Genomic DNA, 15,748 nt, shown 5'->3' with positions numbered 1-15,748 from the left:
ATAACTATTAAAACAATGCGCCTTGAGATTGCTGTGCGAGATCATTTTTGTTTGTTTTTATTTTCGATTAAGAAAGGGTTTACAACCGCTGTACGAAAATGTGTTGCGGGTGGAACGAGTTGTTTATCCTGCTCACTCCACTGGGCTTGAATTAGATATTTATGAAATGGAAGATTTTTCTTAGAATTGCTATTAATTTTTAAAACAGTAGTGTGTTTGGAAAACAACGTATTCGATAAAATATTTTTAAAATGTATTAATAATAAGATTTCTGATTAGATTCTTGAAAAACTGCGTAGCAGCGTAAGGGTTAATATCCTAATTTATAATATTAACTGTTTCATATGTACATTTTCATTAATTATATTCACTATTTACTCTATATACTACCTAATATTTTTCACATATATACTTTTTACATTTAATTTTAAATATGTTTACATTAATTTCATTTTTTATGCTTTCTGGAATTTCCTCAAATAGTTGTATTCCCTTGTACATGCGGCAGTTCTGGGACATTGCTTTTGATTTCTTTCCCAGTCTTATATTTTTAGATCCTCTTGTTGCATAGTTTCTATGAAAGAACTGATTATTTTTTAGTTTATTTTGAAAATATCTCAGAACTATTCCTTTAATAATTTTGTTTATTTCATTGGCAACATTGAATTTGATTCTTTGATCAATTGTGATATCTAGAAGTTGAATCATTTTCTTAACATTTGTTCGTCTCCCACATCTTAATATTATCCTCATCGCTTTGTTTTGTATTATTTGGAGTCTCTTTAGATCTCCTTCATTACTTAAATATAAAATACTGGAGCAATAATCAATGTGGGGAACGATAATACTTTTAAATATCAGCAGAGAGGTTTTAATGTCTAATTTATTCCTTATCCTTGATAATGTTGATCAGAGATGCTTTAAATTTTTAGTTCCTAAAATGTTGACTGTCTCGGGGTAATTTTTACAACTAGGTAACTTTAAAATCGGGATTGAACCACTAACAACACATTCTTAAAAAAAAAAAATTTAAATTTATAATGAAATACTGCAAATAAATCCTGTCTTTTGTTCTATGAGCATATGTTAATCTTGTTTGCTTTTTTTTCTTTCTTTATGGTTGATCGGCATTCACTTCGTAACACTTCATTATAAATTATTATGAAAATAAAACTTTGTTATTAATGTTACACAATTTTATTATTTCACAAGAACACTACTATAGTTTCAGGAGAGCACTCCTCCCATCGACGGGTGATATAAAACACCATTCATAAAAACATATACAATTTTTTTATGTGAAACTTCATGGTTGCCATCTATAAATATATTTTTTTAACTTATTCCTTATTTTGATATTTTATTTTCGACATCCAGTAAGAATCTCCAATCCGTGGCATGCATCAACTTTACTGACTCCCTACGATCAATGTCACGAAAGAGAGAGGTCAACACCTTCCGCAACTTGACAGCACTCCCGTCTTTCCACGATTCTGGCAAAAGGTTATGGACCTTTTTGCCTACGTAATAGTGTTGTCTCGATGCCAGAACAGTGTTGACCCCTTCACTTAGTATCAGATCCCTATTAGAGTATCTTGTATTATGGTTGTGGTTGACGCTTGGGTAAATGTTTCTATTTATGTGTGTAACTGGTTGTTAATTTTTTTTGTACGACTGTCCGAATAAATATATTACATTACGTGTCTTAATAACGTAATAAATTGTGTTGTGTTTGTAGATTGGCGCAGATGGGCGACGGACCCAAGTGTTCCTGGCCCTCTCCACAGCCGCGGAGTTCCGCGATCATCTCTCCTCATTTAGTGACTTCTATTCATCTCTCGGTAAGTCTGTACACTCTTTGTTCACTACTTTTCTTTTCCTTGTCGCCGTACCTAAACAATCTTAAGTTTTAAAAAGCTACACAAGATTTAAACACTAAAGTAGTGTGTCTTTCTATTTAAATCAAATAAGGAATCACTATTTATGAATAAGGTAACACATCGCACCCTCAAAAGTAATGATTTATTTAACACTTTATATACATATACAATTTATATAAATATGAGGGCGGGCATATTGCCTTAAGGCAATTTCTTCCTACCTACAAACCGTTCAGTTTGAGAAAAATTCAAGCACATGGACATATTCTAGGTTATTATGCAGAATCTTATATATTATACAAAAATATTAAACAAAAATTAACTAAAAAATTTACACTATACTATGAAGAGAGGAGAGAAGAGGTGATAGGAAGGAAAGAAGAAAGAAAAAGGAACAACTCAGACATTTAGATAGTGACATTTAAATCTTGATTTAAATGTAAACAAAGAAGGGGGCGTCCCTAACATTAGTGGGTAGATTATTCCACAATCGAGCAGCTACTACTGTGAAAGAGGAGGCAAGAAAATTAGAGCTGTGAAGGGATATTAAAAGGGTTTTCTCGTTACTAGAGCGAAGAGATAGTCCATGTTGTGATAGAGGTTGGAAGAGCTGTCTCAGATAAACAGGCGAAGTGGGATTATTAAAAATATTGTGAAGAAGTGATAGAATGTGAATGTTTCTTCAACGCCTGATACTGAGCCAGTGTAGTTGTGTGCGGTATTCGGTTATGTGGTCAAATTTGCGAAGATTTAAGATAGAATGTGTACAAATATTCTGCAATCGTTTCGACTTATCAAGCAGTTTAGAATTAGCATCTGGGTAACAGACATCTGCATAATCAAGGAATGGGAGACGAAAAGTTCATTGTGTGTCTAAATCGTGTCTAAATGTCTAAATCGGCCATTTTACAGGCAAGCAAAAACGAAATTGTAAATATTTGTGGGGGTCTGTTGCGGGTAACTGTTGCGTAGACTTGATTGTTCACTCTTTTTACAAAAGTGCCATTATCTCAGTTTCGCTCTTCTATGGCTGGCTGCTTTCTGCTGGTCCTCTTTTATCTCGGTTCTTCCAACTATGTTAGTGCCCATGAGTTTGATGGTATATTTAGCATGTTTATAAATGATTGTAATGTATTCGGTGATGTTTCAGGGCCTCCCAACCCGGACAGTGTCCCCGAAGATGGGAAGCTGAAATCGGAGATGATGCTGAAGGACAATCGGCGGTATTACCTCGACCTTAAGGAGAACTCCAGGGGGAGGTTTCTAAGGGTGAGCATTTCGCACAAACTGATTCCCTATTTTTTTTTGAGAAAAATGGCTACGAGCGGACTCGATTGGCCGCCGATCATTAAACCTGTTTTAACTGCTTTACAAGGATCAAACTGTGATAAAAATTAATATTTTTTCACATCCGTTCCTTAGCGGAGCATGTGGACATCGACAGATATTTTTTTTTTGCTTAATTTGCTTTGCTTTTGTTAGAGCCAAAAAAAATGTGCATTGATAAATGTAACGATTAGATTGTAATCTTGATTCCTGAAATATTTTGACTATATCAATCTGACTTCCAAAAACGTGGCTCTGGCCGTGTGACGTTTTCACATCGAAATTAGGTTAAAATATAAATAAGCTAATGCAATGGTAGCCGAAACGTCGGAACGAATCCAACTTACACGAGATTGGACAAAAACTGTGTTTACTTGTGTTATCCCCTTAAAAAATTACTTTTCGCACTGTAATATTTAATGTAAACTTCTTTATATAAAAAAATGTAACAGTCAATGACGAGTCAATAATGCTGTAAATGCCTAAACATCTATATACCAAGAAAATTCATCCATTCATCTTCATCATCATCATCATAATTCCCTTTCCACACCTAATGGTGCATAGGGCACTGCATTGGTACACCAATCGCAGCGTATCTTGATCATTTTTGTTACATGAAGGTAAGATGATCAGTCTTAGGCTTCAGGTACCAGCCCAGGGACTATGAAATATTCTAGTGTGAAAACTTTCATCAACCATGTCGGCCATCGAACCCGAGACCTCTTGCATGGCAGGCTAACGTGCTGACTATTACACCACGAGGCCATCCGAGGCCACGAGGAGATTCATCCATTAACAAATATGAAATCAGCGCTTTTATTTACGCATTTATTTTGTGTTCGTTTCAATATTGCAGGTATCACAAACTATAACGCGGGGCGGGCCGCGATCTCAAGTGGCCATTCCAGCGCAGGGAATGATAGAGTTCCGGGACGCGCTCACTGACTTGCTAGAAGACTTCGGGACTGATGATGGAGGGTAAGTCGAAACTCTTGTAGTCGAAACTCATTGTGAACAGAAAAATAATGCCGTCGCACGTTGATGATATAGAAATAAATGACGAGCGATGCTCAAATCAGACAGCATCAAAACTTGTTTATAATAAATTACAACGAATTTCTGCCAATAATTTATTTTTTTAACTTCTTGTACATAATATATATTAATTTGTACATCGGCGGGCTTATTGCCAAATGTCAAGTTTTTGTTTTAATATACACGTGTTTGAGTGTCAGACGCAAAACTTCCGAGGAACGTTCACCATGGTAAACTTTAAAAAAAATCTTATAAATTTTTCTCAAAAACAAATTTTTTATACTTTTTTTTTTTCATAATCTCAAATAGAGTAAATCCTTAGTTTCTCAGACTAGCATTCCTTCCACAAACCTGTACTCCTCCCCTACCCAGCAGCTTCCGTAGTCCGCGTCTGTTGTCTTTGCCAGTCAAATACATTTTTTATCCCAATTTTTTAGGGTTTTGTGGAAGGGATTCTTGTTTGTGAAATCAAATATTTACTCCATTTTCAAATTATAAAAAAATATATTCTGATAAAAAAAATTTATTTGGAAATACTTTATTAGGGTTTTTTTACAGTTCACCTTGAGGAATGTTCCTCTGAAGTTTTGCAGTCTGGCCCTGGAACACCGTGTATAATAATTTAAATTCACATAGTAAAAAACAAATCATTTGGTTTTACGCAAAACTAAATCACCTCGGTGACTGCCTCTTGAAGAATATAATTTTACGTTTCAAAAGGCATATATTTAACTCAAAACTGTTTTTTTTTTTTATGGTTAGTGACTTTTGCCGGAACGGCGACGATATGTATTGCTGATTTTATTTTCCAGTTATAAAGGGGAATTGCCGGAAGGAAGACACTTGCGGGTGGATAACAAGAATTTCTACTTTGACATTGGCCAAAACAACCGCGGCATCTACATGCGAGTTAGTGAGGTGAGTACCGAACCTTCCTACACCGGCCTCGAGGATGTTTTAATCTATGAGATGTGGTACCTCTTACTGACTTAGTAATTGCGATTGCAAATGCTGTCTTCATCGATACGTACATTCTGATAAATACCGGTACTGAGTAATTTAAAAGGCTAGCATCTCGAGAGTCTCTTTATTGAAAATCAAACTTTCGAGTCTCGAGTCTCGAATGGAAGCATTAATCCTATTGCTTTTTATTGATTAAATTCATCGCATACCCGCAAATATATATTTTAATTGGTTTGGGGAAGTCTTCTTCGGAGCCTCAATCCTGGGGATTGGTTTGCAGCAAAGTCCTGCATCTCGTCCTCCATTGGTCTCTATTCTCCGCAGCCCTCTTCAGCTCGACATATGAGGCGCAGTTTAAATCTTCGCACACTTGCTCTAAATATTTCCGTCGGGGGCGCCCTCTATAATTTGTCCATTTCCTCTATGATGTCGTGCAGGAGACCCTCATGGCGCATAATGTGGCCGATCCATCGGGCTCGCCTCTCTGAGATGGTTTTGATTAGGTGCCTACCTTCTTCGATTCTGTATTCTGTTGGGAAAGTAGAAAACATTAATTTATTTTATTTTATTTTTATTTATTTATTCACACTCTTTATCAAAATACAATTCCATATTCACTTTGCCCAGCTAACAAGGGTACATACCCCGTTCCAAGCTAGGCAATTACATTTTAATATATTATAATACTTAACAAATTAATATAGAGCACAGACAAACAAAATATAAACTTATTCGGATACACATTTTGATTCATATACATACAGACATACACACATGTATATATAAATATACACATGTACATACACACACACGTACATACACCCATGCGCATACACATACATACATTCATAAAAACATAGACAATTTATTTATGCGAAACTTCATGGTTGTCATCTATAAATATATATTTTTTAAATTATTCCTTATTTTTTATATTATATTTTTGACATCCAGTAAGGTTCTCCAATCCGTGGCATGCATCAACTTTTCTGACTCCCTACGACCAATGTCATGAAAGAGCGAGGTCAACACCTTCCGTAACTTGACAACACTCCCGTCTTTCCACGATTCTGGCAAAAGGTTATGGACCTTTTTGCCTACGTTATAGTGTTGTCTCGATGCCAGAACAGTGTTGACCCCTTCACTTAGTATCAGATCCCTAATTATCAATATATTATGCAGTAAAACCCCCATTTTACGTTTTTCAAGGGAGCAACAAAAAAAGTGTTAAACTGAGGAACACACTAAAGTGAGGAAATGAAAAACTGCAGAAAAATTGTAAAAACCTTAAAAATTGTAAAAAATGTAATTAATAAATTGGGTCCACGCATAGTATTTAGTTAACACGATAAAAATATAATAGGAATTAATTCATTAGTTATGTAAACCTTGACGAAGAAGCTTGTTTGTTTTGAAACCGGTCGGTGGGAAAAAAAAAATTAGTGGTCATAAACAAAGTTGTTTTATTTATTTTATTATAATGAATAACCACAAAGTTAGTGCTTCAAATATAAACTTTATAAAAAAGTTAAATATGTTTAAACCATATCTCGTTAATTTAAATATCCTTGGTGCTTCCTTGTTTTACTACTGCCAATTATAATTATACCATTTTTTTAATCTTTTGATAACAAGTTAAAAATGTAATTAACTAAATTTATTTTAGTGGTCACTTGTGCCAATGATTTTTTATTGGAGTTAAATATTTGTCACATGAGATTTGAAACGCATAAAAACTTCTGTATTTGAGGGGGTTTTAAGCAAGTACGCCACTGTCCAACAAAACCAGTGGCAAAATACCTGTTGGTTTTAAGTTTAATGTGCACATTGAACGTAAAATGAATAATCTTCTCGCTACTAGTGATACCACCCATGAGTTGCATTGACAACTTAAAATAAATCATCTTTTCGCTAATTGTTTTGTTGGTTTTCCCAAAATCATGAACAGTGGCTTTTTGATTTTGACCCCCTCATTTCATCTAGGAAAAAAATAAGAATGAAAATACTATGCCTATAGTTCTTAAAATATAGCTTGATTAAAATGACAGCTGCCAAACTAATGTCACTAGTGATGGGAAATTACTGATCACTGATCATGTACCGATCAAATCGATTTTTGACAGTTTTTTCGTGCAAACATGAAACTCTGTTTCCGCAAATTGATATAAAAACACAAAAACAAGTCTATTATAGTGTGTTTAAGAATATTATTTACTAAAAAATAAGACATGTTATACTTTTTTTCATGAACAACAACAAATGAATTATTTTTTATTCAATCGATTTACATTGATCAATTTGTCCCATCTCTAACATTTTTGCTAAATGACGTAGCCTTGTAAGAACGTCGTTAAAAATTAGGTTCATTTTAGTTTTAAAGATGATTTGATATATTTATGTTGATTTATATGTCGACCATTGTATTAAAAAAATTAATTAACATGCCAGATACGAATGATTTTTCATGTGTCAATATAAATCACTCCTTAGACATTACTACAAAGTTATGTCGTCACTTTTGCTGACAAATGTCATTCTAATCAAGCTATATTTTAAGGACTATAGTGAAAAAACACCTTCTAAAAAACATACTTCTAAAATACTATTTAACAGACTCGGGAGTCACCAATGCTTATAAAAGACCTTCAGAGTCTTGAAGAGTCTTCCGACCCCTGTTTTAGGCTAATGTTTATTGCTGTCGTCATATGAAGAAAATGGGTAACTTTCAATTATTTGAAAAACAAAAACAAATGCCGGATTATTATAATATGGTTTTTGACTGTCTAAGAATGGTATTTATAAAGGGGACTATAAAGAAATGGCGTATTTTATCACCTACCGTTTGAGTGCAGTTTCCACCCAGACACATTAAAGTAGACATGTCTATGAATTTTTTTGCTTCGAACTAGTATTTAGCATATTTACCAGTAAAAATCAATATTATTGTCGAGGGTAAAATGTTCAAACCAGAAATTGACGAAGGACACATCCGGCACTGTATCCTTCCATTTTTCCTTTAACGTGTCCGGCTGGATCATGTCCTGCCACTCCAATATGCGGCAACGAGGGTGCTCAGGAGTGCAGCCTTCTCCCATGATCGGGCATGTCAGTAGGTGGGTGTCGTCCTGGGTTGCTCCGCAATCACACAAGATATCTTTATTAGAGAGGTACCTCCACCTTTGGAGACTTTTTCAACATCGTGTAACACCCACCCTTAGTCTGCCGAGCGCGATCCATAGAGTGGAGTAGATGTTCACCTCCTTGGATGTGAATCCATCCACGGTCTTGCTCCAAGATCCTGTTGCCGCAGCTCCTCTCTCCGTTGGGGGAGGTGGCTTTGACAAAATTGTTTCAAGATCAGACGCGAGGCCATCGGTCGGTGGTGGTGTAGGCGATGTCTAGGATTGTGGGTTTGTCTGTACCTCTCTGCTTCTGCGGCTTTCGAATGTGTGGTGGAGCGATTCCGATGATTGGGTATATCTTATCAGTCGATGTTGGCTCGAGCCATCTTGCTACTATTCGTGCCATTTTGTCGACTGCTATGTCTACCTGTGGGGAGATTTTTGCTACACTGGACAGTGCATACTCCGCTGCTGATATACACAAGCCTTAAGCCGAAGTTCTAAGTACTGATTGCATTCCACCTTATGTGATCCCCGCGAGTTCAAGTATTATATGTTTCCATAAATCCCAACAAGACCGCAAACGTCATTAAGTAAGTTTATGGTGAAGTGCGAACAGTGTCAATTTTGACTTCAAATCGGGCAATAGAAATCTAAAAGATGCACTTAAATTTGGACAGGCTTTGAAATTTGATAATGACACATTAAAATCCCTGGTCAAGTAAAATCTTTCATTTACCACTAAGGATTATTGCGGAGACTCAAATGAGGAACTTCAGCCGTACGGGAAATTAGATACAAAAAATGTTTTCTTGCGCGCGGTAAAAATTACAGCATCAAATTGTACAGCAAAGATTCTTGAAAATGTATGAAAAAAATAATAAAAAATATTTTAATAAAAACGCACTACTTTGATTGACTTCACTGGTTCTTATGAACCAACCGATTATGTGACAGCTGAAGGATATCCTGTTGGCTCACCGTAAACGAATCAATCGGAAGAACTAACTCAGAACAACCTCTGACGTCACACATGGAGTTATTTCAGAAATACAAAACTTTAAAAAATCATAGCGCTGATAATACGACATGTAAAAAAAATATTTTTTTTGGCGTAGTTTAATAGTCTATTGACAAATAAAAAAAAATTGAAAAAGTCACCGAGCTTCCTCATTCCCATGGTTAACTGTGCGTGTGCAGTTACATTTACAATGCCTCAGAAATAAATATATAGAAATTTGGCTGAAAATGCACGATTTCTTTAAGGTCCCATTATGTACTACCCTAGTTTGGCAGTCAAAGTGTAAAAATATTTTATATTTAATATTATTTTATCTATAATTATTGTTGTATCAGATGAACCCTGAATTGCGGGGACCATGAAGACTATTGCTTTTAAGTTCAATGTGGACATAATAATTTTGCTACTGGTTTTGTTGGTTACCCCAAAGCCAGTGATCGCGGATTGTGGCGTTTTTGCTTTTAACCTCCCCAATTGTAAAATAAATTAAATTGAATCCATGTTATATTGAAATTAAGGAAACGAACGCAAGTGCGCCCTTTCTTTATATGATGTCAGCGTAGTGGGTAGAGTAGAGAGTAGAGAGTAGTATTAGAACTCTGTCCGGCCCAACATTGACCCGCAGTGCGTGATGTCCGGTCCCCCCCAGGTGAAGAGTAACTTCCGCACGGCCATCACCGTCCCCGAGAAGTGCTGGAGCCGCTTCCGCGACATCATGGCCGACTACTGCGACAAGATGGGCCGCGCCGCGCCGCCCGCGCAGCTCGCCGCCGCGGACCCCCAAGACATGGTGAGCATACTCTTAAGTCACTCTTCTTCGTCATACACTATACTATAAATCCTTAAAATATTGCTCGATTAAAATGACAGCTGCCAAACTATGTCAATAGTGATGAGAAAGTACTGATCACTGACCATGTACCGATCAAATCAAACATGTATATCAGTTTTTTCACGCAAACATGAAACTCTGTTTCCGAAAATTGATATAAAAATGCAAAAACAAGCCTATTATTGTGTATTTAAAACAACTATTCACCGAAAAATAAGACATTTATACTTTTTTCATGAACAACATCAAATGAATCATTTTTTCATTTGATCAATTTACATTGATCAATTTGCCCCATCTCTAACATTTGGCAAAATGATGTAACCTTTTAAGAATGTCATTAATAATTAGGTTTATTTTAGTTTTTTTTAGTTTTAAAGCTGATTTTATATATTTATGTTGATTTATATGTCGAGCATCGTATTAAAAAAATAAATTGACATGCCAGATATGATTAATTTTTCGTGTGTCAATATAAATAACTTCTTAGACGTTACTACAAAGTTATGTCGTCAGTTTTGCTGACAAATGTCATTCTAATCGAGCTATATTTTAAGGACTATAGGTCACTCCTGCACATCTTACACCAGCACACTAGGTCACTTTTGTACATCTTACACCAGCACACTAGGTCTCTCTTGTACATCTTACACCAGCACTCTAGGTCACTCTTGTACATCTTACACCAGCACATTAGGTAACTCTTGTACATCTTACACCAGCACACTAGGTCACTCTTGTACATCTTACACCAGCACATTAGGTAACTCTTGTACATCTTACACCAGCACACTAGGTCACTTTTGTACATCTTACACCAGCACACCAGGTCACTCTTGTACATCTTACACCAGCACACTAGGTCACTTTTGTACATCTTACACCAGCACACCAGGTCACTCTTGTACATCTTACACCAGCACACTAGGTCTCCCTCGTACATTATACACTAGCACACTAAGTCCACCATTACACCATGAGGCCAACGTTGGATACCTTACTAATTATAGAAAATAATAAAATCTAGTGAAATAATACGAAATTTGGTAAAATAAAATTTTTCATAATACATCACCCTGACAAGTTAAGGTTACATTTAAAAATAAAAATATTTTTTTTTTTTGTTTTTTTTTACAATATACATAAGAGGTAAAACAGAGTATAAAAAAATGGATAATTATACAGCAATGAAATACATATTAACAGTAAAAATAGCAAACAAAAAAATCCAACAAAGGCATGGTCTGTTCGTGGGTATACAAGATATGTTTATGAATTTTTGCTCTTATAATAAATAGACCGTTATAATATTTTTGTGTAATATTAAAATGAAAAAAGTAAAAGATTATAAGGTACTTTTTTTAAAAGTAATTAAAAAAGGAAATAAAAAATATACAAAACAAAAAAATCCCACAAAGGCATGGCCTGTTCGTGGGGTATGCAAGAAAATGTTAATGAATTTTTGCTCCTATAATAAATAATGGACAGTTATAATATTTTTGTGTAACATAAGAAAGAGAAAATAAAATATTCTGTAAAAGATAATATGGTTTTTTTTTTTATAGTAATTAAAAAAGGAAATAAAAAAATATTAAAAAAAAACATAAAAATATTCCTTATTATTAAAGGGCAAACAAATATATCATAGAAAAAAAGAGTTCATATCTTTAGTTTGAATCCAGGATAGCGCGTGTTTTAAAAGAAAAAAAAAATTTGAAAGTTTGGAATCAATGAAATATTATCAGTTAAAAAATAATTAATAATATTTGGCAACAATATTTTGAGTTTGTCCAAACTTTTGTAGACAAGGACTGGATTCAACTCCCTGGGGAGTTGTTTATATTAATTGTTTATATTAACATATTACAACAGAGATGAAGAACATTTAAGAGAAAGTAATATAAATATAGATATAGACGAGTAATAAATAAAGGTTTCAGCTCTTCAACTTCACAAACATCAACAGATGGAAGAATTGAAGGAATATAGATGTTCAAATATAGGCAGAATGGTGAATGTTACACAGTGTGTAAAGTGGCCACTTAAACCAGCCATTGACAGGTCATAAGCCCTGTAGATGCCTAGACTTCTATATTACTTTCTCTTAAATGTTCTTCATCTCTGTTGTAATATGTTAATAATATTTGGGTCTATAAAATATGCATGTCTCTGTGCTAGCCTCGGTTTACAATGTGGTATTTTTAACTTCCTTCTTTGACTTGATCTATTTGAATTACTTGTAAATAAATTTTACATTTTACACAAACTCATATTTGCTGCTCCAACTGGCTTTTTTCCATTTTTAAAAGCCGCTCTTTCAAACAAATTGAATATTTATTTCCAGCTAAATACAATATTTCTGCAAGCATATTGTATACACGATATTGCAAGAAATATTTAGCAATTTGATTTTTTCTGAAATCCTGAAATTATTTTTATCCAAAGAAACTTATTGCTATTTTTTTAGTTCATTTTTTTCAAAGGTACGGCGTGGAGCGTTGCCCCCATGTAAAAATTGATTCCTTTGTATCTCCACTTTTATCTTGACTTGTGCATAATAAATATCGCTTGCTTCGAAAAGTAGCGTGGATGCTTGGACTAGAGAGAGGTAACTATGCTGATATAGAGTCAATGTTCAATATTTCTAGTCTACGAAAACGTAGAACTAATATTTATTCCATATATATGTTCGGCATACTAAATGGTATAATCGATGTTCCATCATTACTGGGACAAGTAAAATTCAATATTCCGACTCGCAGGTTGAGAAACAATGAAGTACTGTTCATCGATCAGCATATTATAACAAAATATGGCCTTAATTCTCCAATGACCCATCTTTGTCATATTGTTGACTCGAGACAAGATCTGGACTTTTTTAGTTTAAGTTTACAGCGATTTAGACAAGCACTAAATAAATAGTCCAGATCTTGTCTCGATGTCCCTTATGTTTGTCAATGCTTCTTTTCTTTTTAAAAATGTTTTTAACTATTCTTTTATTGTAATATTTAAACCCTATAAATTGTATACATGGACAATGTCGGTTAATAAATAAATATGTATTGCAGTGTTAATGTATTGTTTACATTTTCAGGAATCATACGGAGCCAGCAAACCTAGTAAGATTTGATGCGACGAGAGCGACATTACCAAATACTTTAATTAGTCGCACGCGCGCTCATCTCCGCAGCAAACATATTTTTAATTAAACCATGGTGAAAATTACATGAAACAAAATTACCCACATACAATTGTCACACCATACAATATATATATATATATACATATATATGTATGTACATCTATATATTTGTATTAATATAATGAAAACATTGAAAGTGCGTTCGTTTGCAATGCGACTATCATTAATAAAAAAAAAAACATTAAATTCATCTCGTCGACGAATGATGCGAATCGTTAATTCGTGTATTTTTAAAAATACGTTCCATAATACTTATGAAAAACATTAATTGTAACAAAATTTGTCGCCCGTAATGTAAATTTCACCAATGCGAATTTTGTATTTTGCAATTTTTTTTAATTGCGAAATATGTATATTCGATTACGGCAGCACAACACGAAATCTCGACGTTTTAACATTATACTCTTCTGTCTAATGATACTATTATAAAATTTCCCATATTTTCTTTTTTTTTTCGTGGCAATTTTTGCCGCGGTTAATTTTTTGAATTTTGACCGTATCAAGGACTCAAAAGTGTTTTTTTTTTTTTTTTTCTTACCGATTTTGAAATAATTTTCGACAGAAGAAAAATTTTGAACAACATTCCGTAATTCAAAATTTGACTGTTACGTATTTAAAAAAAAAATGTTTTTAAAATTGACGCAAATTCTTAATGTGTGATTTTTTTCATTTTAATTTTTTTTAGCAAGTGTAAGTTAATTTTTTTTTATTAGTTTTAAATGTTTTTTCTGTTTGTAAAATAATTGTCTAATTATTTTAATTTTTGCTTTATTATAAGGTAGTCTTTGCAATTTTTATCTTTTTGTAAATAGTTTTAATTTTTGCATTTAGTTTTCATTGCATGTTTTTTGGCTGTATCTATTGTTTAAGGTTTTGTTTCTTAGGGGCGCAGAAAAAAAAAAGATTTTCGACTGCTCCCCTGTTATCTGGTCTCAAATATTTATTGAACATTGTATCAAAAATTCTCAGATATTTTAATATTTTTTCATCCAGGGATGTATTCAATCATTAAAAAAAGATATTGACTCTCAATACAAATGTAAAAATTTCACAAAATCTCGATAAGATTACCGAAATTGAAAAAAAAACTTATTTTTACTATGGTATTATTTCGCATTCTTGCTTAAAAAATATGTATTGATCTCATTACTACGGTATCTTTAGTAATTATTTCCATAAAATGACAGGAATATTGCAATTACAGTACCTAATCTATCAATGGTAACTTTTCGTATCTTATATGCGGATTTTTCACCATCTTCAAATGTGCGAATCCAGAAACTTGACACTTGTGTACGATTTCGCATGTAGTATTGCAATAATATTTGTCATCATTACATAATAATTTATACATTATGATAATATTTTAAATGCATGCAAAATCGCAAAATACGCAATTTACATCGTTTTTGCTCCAAGATTTTCAAGATAATATAATTATTGAAACAAAGTTTAAATAAATCGTCACTATGCATATAATGTGTCACACGAAAATAGGTTTGATGATAAAAAATGCTTTTTTAAAAAGTACATTTTATTGAGATTTTTTGCAAAATATTTACGTTGTTTTAATATTAGTAACACGGTTTATCTAGACTGGCATCTGATGCACGAGACTAATCATCTTGCCTTCACGAGACTGATCATCTTGCCTTCACGTAATAAACTCAGTGCCTTATGCACCATGAGATAAACATAACACTGATTAAAAAAATTAAAAACGTGCATTTACTTTTGCACATTTTAAGAAAATATTCATATAAATATACGATTAAATAGGTCCGAAGGTTTTCACGGTCACTGTTATCAATATGTTTCTTATTTGGGTGAAACCATCGGAACATATCCAGCACACACACGGTATCACCCAAAAAAGAAACATATTGATAAATATACGATAATCGTATCAGTAAGATTTCATTTTTACGTGTAAAGTTTTCTTTTCCTGGCTCGTGAAGCGTAAGTCTGATCATCTCATCTTATCAAAATTTTCAATCGGTCACAAGTGATTTTTCAGTGTTCCAAGCATCGTCAGATTTGATTGGTAAAATTATTAAAATCATTAATTGAGCATATACATTTTTCCCATCATGATAATTTGTTTATTAAAAAAATTTTGAGGGAAGTCATATCGTCAAACAAATACGAGTAAAGAAAAGAGTAAATAAAACAATTTTGCTCGCTTATTTTAGCAGTCCATTTGTCGTTCAATGTCCGCTGTCGGAGCGCATGGCTTCCACGAAACGCCAACTCTTGCGCGTTCTTCCGCATCAGATCTGCGTCGATTCATGAAAAATGAGCGTCCAGGACTCTAGTCGAGTTATCTATAACCTGACGCCTTGTAAATTGGGTAAGCGTGGTTAA

The 15,748-nt window shown here is 33.8% G+C and overlaps 1 protein-coding gene across 2 annotated transcripts in view; it reads left to right on the top strand.

Annotated features, from left to right (window-relative positions):
• Positions 1 to 15,748, top strand: part of Pur-alpha (Purine-rich binding protein-alpha) — a 55,800-nt gene that overhangs the window by 10,865 nt on the left and 29,187 nt on the right. The window contains exons 4-9 of one of the 2 annotated variants that reach the window (XM_088230769.1): positions 1,739 to 1,841; positions 3,031 to 3,149; positions 4,066 to 4,187; positions 5,057 to 5,162; positions 10,000 to 10,140; positions 13,277 to 13,301. In XM_088230769.1, coding sequence (XP_088086895.1) covers positions 1,739 to 1,841; positions 3,031 to 3,149; positions 4,066 to 4,187; positions 5,057 to 5,162; positions 10,000 to 10,140; positions 13,277 to 13,301 — 616 coding nt within the window. Of the gene's footprint in view, positions 1 to 1,738; positions 1,842 to 3,030; positions 3,150 to 4,065; positions 4,188 to 5,056; positions 5,163 to 9,975; positions 10,141 to 13,276; positions 13,337 to 15,748 lie in introns of those variants that run through there. The other variant, XM_088230770.1, reaches the window with a different exon arrangement.

Source organism: Micrasema longulum, unplaced genomic scaffold (genome assembly GCF_059751315.1).
Source record: "Micrasema longulum isolate JH-2025_06_02 unplaced genomic scaffold, ASM5975131v1 h1tg000817l, whole genome shotgun sequence".
NCBI lineage: Eukaryota > Metazoa > Arthropoda > Insecta > Trichoptera > Brachycentridae > Micrasema > Micrasema longulum.
The sequence above is the reverse complement of the archived record's forward strand: the minus strand, read 5'-3'. Positions and strand labels throughout refer to the sequence as shown.